The 14,060-nt window shown below is 49.7% G+C and overlaps 1 protein-coding gene across 1 annotated transcript; it reads left to right on the top strand.

The window, feature by feature from the left end:
- The first annotated feature begins 9,932 nt into the window (after positions 1–9,932).
- On the top strand, positions 9,933–13,326 carry LOC138580087 (E3 ISG15--protein ligase HERC5-like). Its single transcript, XM_069650362.1, has one exon. It carries the CDS (start codon positions 10,074–10,076, stop codon positions 13,152–13,154), a length of 3,081 nt encoding a protein of 1,026 aa, XP_069506463.1. The 5' UTR covers positions 9,933–10,073; the 3' UTR covers positions 13,155–13,326.
- Positions 13,327–14,060: the final 734 nt, after the last annotated feature.

Raw genomic sequence — 14,060 nt, 5'->3', positions numbered from 1 at the left:
CAAAATGGGAGGTGTTGGGGCCTCCCATAGCTGGAACCCCCAGAAGCTCTGGTGGGGGTCCAACTTCTCCCCAACAGTACGGGTACATAAGGCCATAAGCACCTGTCCCTTTGCAATGGGGCTAATTTACAGTATTTTCGCTCTGTGAACGGGGTGCCTCGAGGGTGGAGGAAAAATGGCGACGGGGAGCCGGTCATCAGGCAGCATGGAACACAGGCTTTCACCACCAGTTCAAGCCTGCATTCCTAACCACCAGATTGGCTGACTCCCCTCGCCAGGGTGCTAATGTACTTTACATTATAATACCAGATGTATGTGAGTGCTTTCCTTCCAGCCCTGGAGAGCCAGAAGGATAATTATTATCATTTGAAGCACGGGAGGTCTGCCATCTGTCTCGTATAATGTTGTTAGATACAAGGGGTTCTGAACTTTTATTGCCAGAAGAGTCCCTAATCTGCTTATTTTAAAGGAAGCCGACTTTGACTTGTGTTTATTCTTTGTGCCCGGCCCAGTTACTACCCAAAATTCAGGACATCTTTAAAACAAACACATTTGAACAAGGTACCTTTTGGCATTAGAATAACTGTTTAACCAGTAGAAAAACAAATACATGACTGTAATCTTCAGAATGTGGACTTTCAAAGGACATTGGCCCTCATTACGACCCTGGCGGAAAGGGGAAAACGATGGCGGAAATGCAATACCGCCATCGAAAAGCGCTCGGTGCGACTATGACCCGTCACCGCAAAGTACGAAGCCATTAGCGACACCGTAGTGAACGCCAACGCTAACTGCACTAAGCACGCGCGCGCGCACCATGCCAAACCGCAAACACCACCATGGTGCAACGGTACGCCAATTCCGACCCTAGCGGACATGTACCTAACGCCATCAGGCATGGCGGAATGGACCATTCCGCCATGGCGAGAAATACGGCATCGTGAACCAACCGTAAATGGCCCACTGAGTGCCTGTACTCCACTCCCTGGCCACATTGCACAACTCCTGGCAGGCGCAATGTACTCACACCATGCAACCAGTGAAATCTACAATTCACCCATGCATGCCAACGTAGAAATGCATGCAGGTGTTCGAAGCGCCCCGTGAGTGGGCATCCATGTACGGCATTTCACCATAGCCGTACTGATGCAGCACAGGCATGTGAAGGTACAAGACATCAAAATGGAAATCAAGAACACATGACACAAAACAACAGTAGTCCCCCATCGCTTGCCACCAGCGCAAGGCAACATCCAAAACAGCATCCTGAGGGGGATTGCACCAGACCTGTACTCTTGCCAGTAAACAAACCAACCATCAGCAGAAGCATGTACCACACAAGTTGGCAGAGTGACTGAGCAGCCAGGCACATCCCAAGAGGGGCCGATGGGAGCTGCAGGGCACAGATGGCATGAATACAGAAGCTATTCCAATGGACATGACCCCAGTCCCCCTCCAACAAACGCACGCAAACACAGGCACCTGTGACCAGCCACATTCTGAACATCCCATCATACCATCAATCGACCTGGCTGACAGGCACCAGTCGGCCAAAAGCCAATCCCCCGCCCCTGAACAGCACATCATGTAAACAGTCACAATGGCAGCCCCTATCCGTGACCACACTGTGCTACGTAGGCAAAAGCGGCCAGTACTGTACCACACAACTCAACTCAGAAGGCGGAACACAATGCAGATCATCTCGCAATACATACCGCCACAAATCGAAAATCGCCACATCACCTGCAAAGAATAACGCAACACGCCAAATATCGGAATACAATTTAAATGCACATCCAAATGACAAAGGCCTCACAGCAATTTGTAAAATAACACCAAAACATCCATCATCACCGAGGGCTGCATCTGCAATAATTGACCAGCTTCCACTTGTGTGACGCCCTGTACCATCATGGCACACAGGGCCAACATCAACGTTCCAAAAGGCAACATGGAAGCGGCAAGAACCGCAGGTCCGTCCCATGAGGCAGGCACTAGTCCAGCTGAAAGGCCGAAATGTTGCACCTAGCCACCAGAACAGCGTAAGGGCATGTGGCCCATTGGCGATCGTCCCATAAGATCGTAATGCTGCTCCACTGATTCACCCGAAGCTGCAGGTGTCGAGAGTAAAAACCATCTGGAGGAGTGGCGTACAGATGGCATCTGCAATAGGGCAGGAGATACCTGTCACCAAAATGAAACACAAATTAACCGATTGCACTACATGACACATGATGCATCACTATCTTCATTCAACACACCAAATCCACACCCATATGCATGCTAGCCCACTCCAAAGGAATATACACACCCCTAAATCAGTATCGATACATAACGAAACCAATCGAGGTTAATACACCATTGGCAACGTCGGTTACTGTGCATGCGTCCGTCAAGATAGAACCCATGACATGGGATTAGTAACGTGCCTAGACACAAGTGTATGAAGGCGCGTCGAGACAGGGAGGATCCGACAAGGGCAGATAGACGTAAGTCCCACTATGGCAGCCTTGCATCACATAGCGCAGGGGAAGGGGATTGAATCAAAAAACACATGTACATGGCAGACCCTAAATGGAATCATCTGTCCATGCATCCATTCATCATTCCCTCATCCCGCAATGAAAACGCATGAACATTCACTCACATAATATGTGAAACTTCCATCGCGTCTGTGCGTAATGCAGTCTGCAAAAACCACTGTGCTCCTGGCCGGATCTGTAGTGTCGTGAAGCTAGATGGACTTGGGAACGTCCTGCCTTATCGTCCACTACGCTATTGCGCATCCCATTCAATTCATGTCATTCATTGCTTGCTCGTTATGGGCCCTGTCCCAAGGACATTCAACAATAGAACGTTACATTTCCAGGCAGACCTGTGGGCGTCTCCTCACCGCTACTTCGCAACCAAAAATCCTGGCCTTCGAATTCCTCACTTGCAACATTACGTCGAAAAGGCTTCTGTGAACGCTTGCATTCACAATTACATCAATGTAGTGCGGCTGTGTGTCATAATGCTAACTGGCTGCAATCACAAATGGGACGCCACGCCCGTCGGTGAAGTACGATACTGTGCTGCATGAGGGTCGGCCATCGATCGAGCCCTACATACCACTGACTCTTCACAGGTATGTAAGCGGCTGCAATCATAGCATGTGTAACAATGGGAGCATAGCATGAAAATCAGTCAAAGTACATCACACTGCCATCGGGATTTGATACATGATTCCAATCCCAAGATGCCATGCGGCCAAATGCAGCCTTACGTGCGGGACGTGCTCGGCCAGAAGGGATTGCATCTGCCACAGATTCATTCAATCAGCACAGGTGGAGGCCATACAGGCCGACAGCACATATATAGCAGACCCAAACCCCTCCCACAACCACTCCCACTCCAAAATGCTACCGGCAGGACTAGCGATGTTGGGCCTGGGGCACCAGATAGCACTGCAAGTGCTACAACTACAAGAAGACGACGAACAACAACAGGTACAACAACCGGGCGCACAGGGGAGACGGAGGAGAAGGAGGAGGAGGAGGGCAAGGCAGGGTCAGCAAGGCCCACAAGCACTGCCACTACCACCACGCAGGCGGCCCGCAATCCCACGCCTCCGAGCTGATCCGTTCAACCTCACTGCTGAGCAGATCCACACCCTCTACCGTTTGGACCGGGACACCATAATCGCCATTGTGGACATGACACATGCTGACCTCGTGAGCATGATAGATAGCCCAACCGCCATCCCACCCCTACTGAAGGTGGTGTCTGTACTCCACTTCCTGGCCACAGGCACCTACCAGCACACAGTGGGACAGTTGCATGGCATTTCACAGCCACTGTTCTCACGGACACTCTCCCAAGTGCACGATGCCCTCCTGAAGCACGCCGACGACCACATCACACTACCACGCACGTACCAGGAGATTACCAACGCAAAGGTGGGATTCCATGCACTTGGCGGCATCCCGGGTTGCATTGGTGCCATCGACTGCACCCATGTTGAATTGGTTGTCCCACATGCCATGGAGGTCCAGTACCGCAACCGGAAACAATTTCATTCAATCAATGTGCAAATGGTGTGTGACTCCAACAAGATCTTTACGCATTGTTGTGCCAGATTTCCAGGATCTACCCATGATTCTATGGTCCTGAGGAACACAAGAATACCACGCTACATGGAGCGACACGCAGGGCACAGATCCTGGCTACTCGGTGAGTCTCATTCCATGCATGACATCGTGGCCCATTTGATGCGTCAATGACCTTGCAGGAGGGGGGGGGGGCTACTTAGCACTATCATTCCACTGACACCCTTTATTCGTCCCATACAGGTGATGCCGGGTATCCACTGAAGAGATGGCTCCTTACACCAATCCGGAACCCACAGAACCAGCATGAGGAGGACTACAACCATGCCCACTCACGTAGCCGTGTGGTCATTGAACAGGCATTCGGCCTACTGAAGGCTCGTTTCCGCAGCCTCAGCAGGTCTGGCGGGGCACTCATGTACAGCCATGAGAGGGTTTCTAAGATGGTCATGGCATGTGTCATGCTGCACAACATGTGCATACGTAGGAATGTGCCCATGCCCCCTGACGCTGTACTGCATGCACCTGAAGATGATGATGATGAGGGTGGGGATGTGGAGGCACCCCAGGGAGTCCATGAGGCACAGGATGCACGTGCAATCCGACAGAGCATCATAGATGCATGCTTCTAGCAACCACGCATGGTGCCTATTACACGGAAAGGGGACCTGTGGCACTGTGTGTGTGTAGTACAGGCACATAGTGGACTGTACGCCTATGAAGGCCTCGTACGCAAATATCAATGTCCACACATGTCATTGGATGATAATGAAGTGCTGTATTGTTAATGTGATTTGATTCATACACCCTATGGACCCGCCACCCAGTGAAGCCCAACACACCCCCTCCACCCTACTTCCTCCCCCCCCAACACCAGTGTCCAGATATGCATGCTGCCCGTGGGTAGACGCTATTGCAAGCCCCCTCTACGGGTATCAGGGGCACCCCTGCCCGTGGAGCGCAGGTTCCTGCCAGATCTGCGTTGGGGGCTGCCCTGGACGGAACTTGCCACGGATGACGTCTCTGCCTGCTCGCGTCCATGCATGTCTCTGAGGGTTTGTGAGAGCTCCGAGAGCACACGGCGCACAGCAGCAAGTTCAGCACAAACGTCTTTGGACGTCGCATGCAGTTCCCCCCTCAGGCTCTCGGTGCTTTTCTCCATTTGTGCTCTCAGGCTCTCGGTGCTTCTCTCCATTTGTGCTCTCAGGCTCTCGGTGCTTCTCTCCATTTCTCCCCTGAGGCTCTCACTACTTTTCTCTATTTGTGCCCTGAGTGTCTCGGTGGATGTTTCCATGGCTGCCCTGGAACCCCCGCATTCATTTGCATGGTCCTTGAGTAGCGTGGACGCTTCCTGCTGTTGCTCGATCAGCAGGTCGAGGGACTGTTGCCTCTGCTGGGCCATGGACATTTGCGGTGGTGTGACAGGGGGGCTGCTCAACACATGTTGCCTTGGCACAGGACTTGTGGGGGTTGGCCAGTCGTCGTCTTCAGGGTGCCCCTGCGTGGTTTCGTCATGGTGTAGGGGATGGAACATGCAGGGGGATTGGGAAAGGTCATGGATGGTACCTACGTCGCCAGCACTGTTTTCCGTGTCGGAGCATGCTGGCATGACAGCTGTGTCACCTATGGTGCTGCTACCACCAGAGGCAGTGCCATCAGATACGTTCTTTGGGGGGACCTGTGGTGCTGGGGTTGTGGACTTGCTGGCTGCTGGGGTGCCTGTTGCAGTCCCCTCCAGTGTGCTGGCACTTGATTCCTGCTGCTGCCGTGTCTTGATCCTTGCACCTGAGGTGGAGGCTCTTGGGACGTTGGTCCTGGCCCTCTTTGCAGGCGTGCTGGTAGGGGTGTCCTGCAGCTCGTCGTTGGTATCGGACCCTGTGGTGGAGTAAAGAGGGGCGAGCGTTAGTTATGGGTCTGTCGGATTTGGAATGGCAACGTATCAAATGCATTGGGGTGGTACATGAGGCTGATATGGGACTGGGCCTTGGAGGTGGTCTCATTTTCGTGTGGATTGAGGATGCATTCATTTGGCTGCCTGCAGTTAGGGGGTGCATGCTGCACATGTAGGGGTTGTTTATGGCATCTTGATTAATTTGTTTATTCATTCTGACTTTTAGAGGGCGCTGTCAGGGCAAAGTATGTATTGCACTATGGGGTCACATGGTACTGCACATGTTCGTGGTTTGTGGATTTCGCATTGTTTCTCTTGGCAAACCTACCTGATTCTCCGGATGTCGGCACTCCTTTCTCCATCCCTCCGACTCCCTCTATGCTCTCCATTCCTATGGTGGAGGCGCAGATCTCCTCCCAGGGGGTCAACTTGATGGGCGACTCTGATCCCCCCCCGGTAGCTGTGGCGATGTTCCTGTTCGCAGAAAGTATGCTGCGTACGCGGATCCGCAGGTCGTCCCACCGCTTGCGACATTGCTGTGGCGTGCGGGGTGTTGTCCCCACCGCACTTACGCGCTGTGCCACAAGGGCCCATATGGCCTTCTTGTTGGCAAGGGCCGTCCTGGTCATTTGACTGGAGAAGACGACGGCGGCATTTTCCTGCAGGGTCTCGGTCAGCACGGTCAGTTCCTCTCGGGAGAAGTGGACCTGCCGCTTGCGATCACACGCTTTCTTGGCTACCTTTCCCATATTTATTTTTTTAACTGGGGTTGCTAACGGGTTGGGATGTGTGTCAGGGTCGGATTTTTAATGGTTGTGTTGGGATTCGGATTTTATAGTTGTGCGGCGTGCTGTTTCCCGTTCCGGCCACATGCTTTTACTTCCGTTTCCGTATATTTACGGTGCCCGTAATTTGCGGTGCCCGCTCATTACGGTGCCCGCTCATTACGGTGACCGCTAAGATGGGTGGCGGTATTGCACCTGGTGCAGCGTACGGCGGCGGTAAGGGCCGTTTTGGGGTCATTTCCGCCATCGCAGCCTTTCGGATTCCGCCATGGCGTAATGCTCGTGCCCGATGGGTCGTAATTAGCCGCACTTTGCTCCTTCGTGCAATGGCGGAAACGCTATTTACGCTGTTGCGGTCCGGTCAGTCAATTTCCGCAAGGGTCGTAATGAGGGCCATTATCCTTGTGCTGATTTAAGCATGTTATGACATATGAGAACCATTTTGATAACTTTAGTCATGCTCATCTTATGAGAACCTATATCACATGACAAAACAAAACTGTACTCTTGGTGGGTGATGCAGTTTTGCTGAGAGGAGGGATGATAGTAGAAGGCAAGCCCAGGCCTAGAATATGGTGTCCCCACTAGGGGCTTTCCAATGGGGCTGTGTGCCACAGTATAAAAGCTGTCTTCGGTACATCTTCCGATGGATAAAGTATATGCAGGTTCAGTGTTGGCATTGGTAGCCTTGGGCTACAGATGAGGGTGTGTATAGGTATGTAGGTAGTCTTCGGCCTATTGCATATCAGCCCCTCAGACGAGCAATGCTCTTTTCCTTTTATCTAGTGCAGCACTGCCTGTCTGTTTGAAAGAAAGAATATGCAAATTTTAACCAATAGGGAGTATTTGTCAGGTGCTTATACATTTTGTTTAGTAGACCTGTCCCCGTTGCAAGATAGCCACCAGCCTTGCATTACTAGTCACATGGCAGGTGATAGCTTTGGGTGTCACCTTCATTTGCATTTCGAGTAGTGGGGCAGGCGTGAAGAACTTAGCTGTATGCTGGTAGACGTCAGTTTCTAATGGAAACTCATCAAGGCCACTTTGCACTTGTGTTTCCATCCCATCTACAACGTGAGAGGGAAATATGTGTCTGGAAAGTGTGAATATCTTAGCGAGACCATGTAGGAGGGCCCCTACTACACGCAGTTGTTATTTTGAAATATTCCTTTTCAATGATTGGATGTGTTGCAGCTTAAACACCAGTCTGTTTGCCTCTTGTTAAAGTAAACTGTTGTTTTATTATTTTATTTGTTTCTCCAGCAAGACTCCTTTCGCCATGTGCTTTCAATAGTTGCCCAGCAGTTATGAGTCCAGACAATGTTGTTCTACCCCTCCCCATAATAACATCCCAGCTCTGCTTATCCTGATTGTTGCGACTGGACCTGCGGTCACGCAGGCCAGTCCATCCATCGCTGGGGGCACCCAGCAGACACGTAGGCCTGCCCAGTTATGGGCTGGCCCAAGGCCAGCCCGGGGACTTGCTGGGGGCACCCAGCTGACATCGCGGCACAGGGGGCACCCTGTCAGCCTGTGAGTACAAGGGCTCTTCCATGGCGACGGAGTTGCACAGCAGGGGCACCGGCACCTCCATGCAGAGTTGCCCAGCAGGGGCTCTGCTTACATAGGGGGATCACAGACAGCATTGCCCAGCAGGGGCACTGTCAGGGTGGAGGTCCCTGCAGAAGCAGGCCCTCTGCCTACTACACATCGCGCTGCAGACAAGGACACACACAGCAGGCAGGAGTCAGGTTGGAGCGACTGAGGAGCCGGAACTGGCTCGTCCCTTTTATTGTTTTGGTCACATGGTCACTGACATGTGACATGGCCACGAGCCCTGGGAGATACCATGCTCCCAGGAGGGGTGACACACCACACTGACATCATGTGCATCTCGGTGTCCTGTTGCTTAAGTTGTTTAATGTCTATGTACACGGTAATTACTCACCAGTGGTGGCTCGTCCATAATTGGTGAAGGGACATCGAGCAACCCATTTTGGACGAGTTGAGCCACTGGCATACTTGCCAACCCTACAGATTTAGGCAGTGGGCTACTGCTTTTGAAACAGTCCTACCATCTACCGATTCGGGTGACAGATCCTACTGCTGTTTACAGTGGCAGGTAATTTATGTCACTCTAAGGCAGGCTGGTAGGTGACTACTTTGATTGGGCTCAGACCAATCCACTGACCTGAAAGCTACGTGACTCTGTCCTGCACTCTTGCCGGTAAAACCCTTAGATGAACCACCACTGAGGGCAAGTGGCAGATCGTAACACCATCACACAGCATCTGCCTATCAGACTGAGGGGGTATCAGTCTCCATGTCATTCTGTGTTCAAATTGCACTGCAGGAATATATATGTGTTGCCAAGGCTGCTGCTACAGAGTAGGGGCAAACGTTCCCTACCACCTCTGTGTGATTACCTTCTGTGTAATTGAAATTGGTGTTAACTTACCATTTGGAATTATACATTTTTAACATTTGAACATCTTTCCATGTTGTGCTGTTTGATGGGTTGTGTATTTTAGAATGTTTCAATGGTGCCAACAATGTATGTTTTGTAATTTCCTGTGATGTCATTTTTATGGGAATTATTTTTGAAACTTGAAAAATCCTACATCTTTTTGGTCACAGAATGTTGGCAAGTATGCTCTGCCACCTGGTGATTATTTTAATTGAAGGGGTGTACATATTTTCCACAAATAAGCGAGAACAACCTAGCATAATTTGGGAGCCAAAACCAAGAGAGGTTTGGGGGTTACCCTTCTCCTAACCCCAGTAACCCCCCACCCCCACACACCACACCCCTTCCCTGACCACCCGAGAAAATGTTTTGAATAATGCATTATACTGCACACTTTGTGTGAAAATCTGGCTATCAAATCTGAGAGTTTCCATTCGAATGTTATAGGTAACACATGAAACAATCCAATAGTGCATTGTAGGCACCTCACATCACCAACAGTGCACAGGAGCATTTCCCAACGCATTTTCATGATGCCTTTCTTTCACCGCAATGTTTGCCATTCCGGATTGCCAGTATAAACACATGTTCATGAACTCGCCCCCTTCTGCTGAGCGCTGGGGTTTCCTCTGGTTTCGTGTCTCGGCTCACAGCAGCGCACCGGTTTCGGTTTCGGTTTCCCTTCTTTCTGTGCGGCCGCTGCCTCTGAAACAGGCGCGTGTCGAGATCGCCTGACGGGCGTCATCCCCGGGAAAAGAAACCGAACTCTCAGATGGCAGCGTTTATAAGACGCCTGCTGGGTTGCACATTCTGCACTAGGAGTCACCGCGGAGAAGCCGAGGATGGGGAAAGTTAGAAAAGGAGGTCCGGCTCGCGGCACAGTGGCAGCACCCACTGCCCTCCCTAAGCAGTCCTCTCCCAGGCTTTGGTTGTACTCGGCGGAGAGTTGCCAGCTGAGCCTGTGCCCCTTGGAACTGGGCGGCATCCGCCAGGTGAGCTGCAGCCGGGGCCACCTGGCCGTGGTGCTGAGCAATGGCAGCGTGGCCCTCTGTGGCACAGAGAACGCAGGGGCCTCAGAGACAACGTGCAGAAAACCCAAGTTGGTCACGCTGAGAAAAGCGAGGGTGGAGGCGTTGCACTGTGGCGAGTCCATCATGCTTTTACTCGCTGCCGATGGAAGACTCTTTGAGTGTGATTACCCAGTCGTCAGCCTCCCGCCTCGTCCAGTCACCAGTTTACACGACAGGCAGATCATTCAAGTTGCGTGCGGTGACCACCATTCCCTGGCACTTTCAAAAGGCGGAGAGCTTTTCACTTGGGGGCAGAATACACATGGCCAGCTGGGGCTCACATTTCAACCCCCCCGCCAGAGCACGCCGCTACTGGTGGAACACCTCAGAGGCAGCCCCTTGGCGCAGATAACGGCAGGAAGTGCGCACAACATCGCCCTTTCTCTATCAGGTACTGTCTATGCGTGGGGAAATAATGGTGCTGGCCAACTGGGACTTGGCGACATTGAAAACCGACACCTTCCGACTGCGGTGAAAGCTCTGCAGTGCAAAAGTGTTGAATGTGTTGCATGTGGCGCAGAGCACACAGCTGTTTTGTCAAAGGGCGGGCTGCTGTTCACCTTCGGTGCTGGGGGACATGGACAGCTTGGGCACAAAAGCACAATAAACCAGCCCCTACCTCGTTTGGTTGAAAGACTGTGTAAGGTGCGGGTATCACAGGTGGCATGTGGGAGGAACCACACCCTTGCCTGTGCTCCATCTCAGAGGATGGTATATTTATTTGGCGCGAGAGGAGAAGGGGCGCCAGAAAACGGAGAGATGTGTGAGCAGTTAATACCGCTACCCATGGACCTGCTAGAAATTGGTATTCACGAAGGAAACGTTATCCAACAAAGAAGCTATAAGATTGTCGCTGGAGGAAACCAAAGTGTTTTGCTCAGCTTGGACGAAAAGAATGACGACATGGCTACGAACAGAACAATCGCCACTATTGAAGCTGAGATGCCAGAGAGGTGGCTCAAGTACGAGAGCTCTGATCACTGGCGCAGAGCAAAAAAGGAAATTAAACAGATTTTTTCATCCGTGGCTTGTGTCAATGGCAGTTTTTTGCAACACAGAGGTAAACAGCGTAAAACTTCTTCAGTGATACCAGAGGTTGCCATTTCAACAGCTTCCCTCTTTTTTAAAGCAGTTGCAAATTGTGAACCAGTGTTAAATCAGATTAGTTCCTGGTTGAGGAAGTCCCTTATTCCCAATCTTTCACGGCTTCCTGATCACTGTGATGCCCTGGTTATATTCCTCCTGCTTCCAGAATGTTCCTTGATGCACGAAGGCCAGGACTCTTTCGCTCTTGTTGCTGAATTTGCAAATGGTGTGAACAAGCTCGGACTGCCTTCATTGAACATTTTGGAGAAATGGTGGTCTTCTTCATCCACCCTCTTGAATAAACATGTCCTGATGCTTAAAAGGGCGGTGGTGAACAAGCTTACGAGTGGAATTGCTACCAAACAGGACAATCTCAACACAACATCTGTCTTAGAAATGCTGGAGAAGTTGTACAAGGTAAACATGAAGGCGAACTATCCATTGGCGATAGAAGAATTCTACATCAATGAAATCGGCAAAGATGTAAACTTATATAAAGATGTGGCCGTATGGCATCGTTTGCAACGACAACAGTTCTGTAATGAGTCTGATGGACCCATAATATTTTGCCGGTTTCCTTTTATCCTCAACTTACTTGCCAAGCGTCATGTGTTTCAAATTGATACGGCTTTCAAACAAAATAATTTGATTCCTGAAGCCTTTATCCAGATGTTGCCGAACCGGAAGCAAAGAAGCAGCGCATTGCCCCCGCCCACACGTCAGTGTTTGCATCTCGTTGTCAGCATTGATAATATGGTTGAAGGTACTCTGCAAGTACTAAGTACATTACCCGACTCTGATCTTAGGAACCCATTATTGGTTCAATTCCATGGTACATTTCCCTTTGACACAGAGCGTGCTAAAAGGGTGCTTTTCTTACATATATTTGAGGAAATTCTCCAACCAGAGTACGGAATGTTTGTCCAGTGTGCAAAGTTTTCCCCATTGTGGTTTCCAGCCAAACCTTCTGGTGAGCTGAAAAAGTACTTGGTCTTCGGAATACTGTGCGGGCTGACAATACTCAACTGCCCCAGCATGCATCTTCCATTTCCACTGGCCTTCTTCAAAAAACTTCTAGACCAGCAGCCCACTCTGGAAGACCTGGCAGAACTGGACCCTGTCATGGGAAGGAGTTTGCAGTCTGTTCTAGACTATGAGCACAATGATATTGTGGACAATTTGGACATTTGTTTTATCGCATCGTGGGACAACGAGAGGGTAGATTTAATTCCAAATGGAAGTACTTTATCAGTGGATAACTCAAACAAACATGACTATGTGAATAAGTATGTCGACTATGTTTTCAACAAGTCGGTGGATGTCGCTTTTGAAGAATTCAAGAGGGGGTTTTACAAAGTCTGCGAGAAATCTATTCTCGAACATTTCCAGCCCCAGGAACTGATGGGTGTCATGGTTGGAAAAACAGAATATGACTGGAATAAATTTGAAAAGCTTGCAGTGTATGATGGTATTTTTAGGCAAACTCCAACCCATCCAACTATTCGAATATTTTGGGAGGTTTTCCATGAGCTGCCATTGTCAGAAAAGAAAAAGTTTCTCTTGTTTGTCGTTGGAAGTGACAGCATTCCTGTTTATGGAATGGACTGTATGAAGATTACCATTACCTCAAGTGCTGCTTTAACCAAAGATCATCTTCCACAGACACAAACATGCTTTCAAATCCTTATCCTCCCACCTTACTCCACAAAACAAGTTCTCACTGAAAAGTTGCTGCTAGCTATTGGCTACAACAGAGGATTTGTTTAAATGTGGATCTTAGCGAAGATCAAGAAATGAAATGTATCTTTTTTTCTTTTTTAAATTAATTGGTTAATTTTGTAAATTGTAAATAGGTATTTTTTAAAAAAATATGTCTAATATATTTTACTCAGAAGCCTATGGTAAAATACTGATACAATAAACCGCACTTCTTTGTTTATTGGCTGCACCTATACATGGCAGTATTCCCATATAAGAACATACTCAAGTTTGCTTTGTGCATAATGCCAGTAAATATACCATAAGAAAACATGCCCAAGCTGGCTCTGCCAATACAAAATGCTGTGCCACAGTAAGAAAACATGTCCGACATGTAGTAACACTTATCATGTTTGCTTTATCATAAATGCCCAGTACAAAATGTCATGTCACAGTACAATATGGCTACAATGGCTGCAGCAATGCAGTCTAATATCTCCTTGTAACCGCACTTATCCTTGATAAGTGTTGTTTCGTGCCTAGACTACGCTGTATCTGCAACCAGTCTACTTACGCTTTCTGACTCCAGGATGCATTTTTTTTACTGACCATCAATGTTAAAGCAAACATGATACCATTTTTGCTTTAACATTGATGGCCCCAACAAATTGACCCACAAGTGCATCCACCTCACTGCACCTGCATACCTCTCACAAAGGATACACCCTGTCTCCTCCACCAGGCCAACCAGATCACCCTACACAAACATGCTCTCAGTACCTCTAGTAAAAAAAGTAAAAGCGGGCAGATCCAGCTTCCCTTACCTTGCGCCCTCGCACTGGAATGCCCTACCACACACTATCCGTAGAGAGGCCTCCCTCACCACCTTCCGCAAAACACTGAAGACTACCCTGTTCACTTAAGGCTAGACATTCTAGCATGATTATCCCATGTATATCGTATCATATGTTCAAA

Source organism: Ambystoma mexicanum, chromosome 1p, assembly GCF_040938575.1.
Source record: "Ambystoma mexicanum isolate Mex_15411 chromosome 1p, UKY_AmexF1_1, whole genome shotgun sequence".
NCBI lineage: Eukaryota > Metazoa > Chordata > Amphibia > Caudata > Ambystomatidae > Ambystoma > Ambystoma mexicanum.
This window is presented reverse-complemented; position numbering and strand designations above follow the sequence as displayed.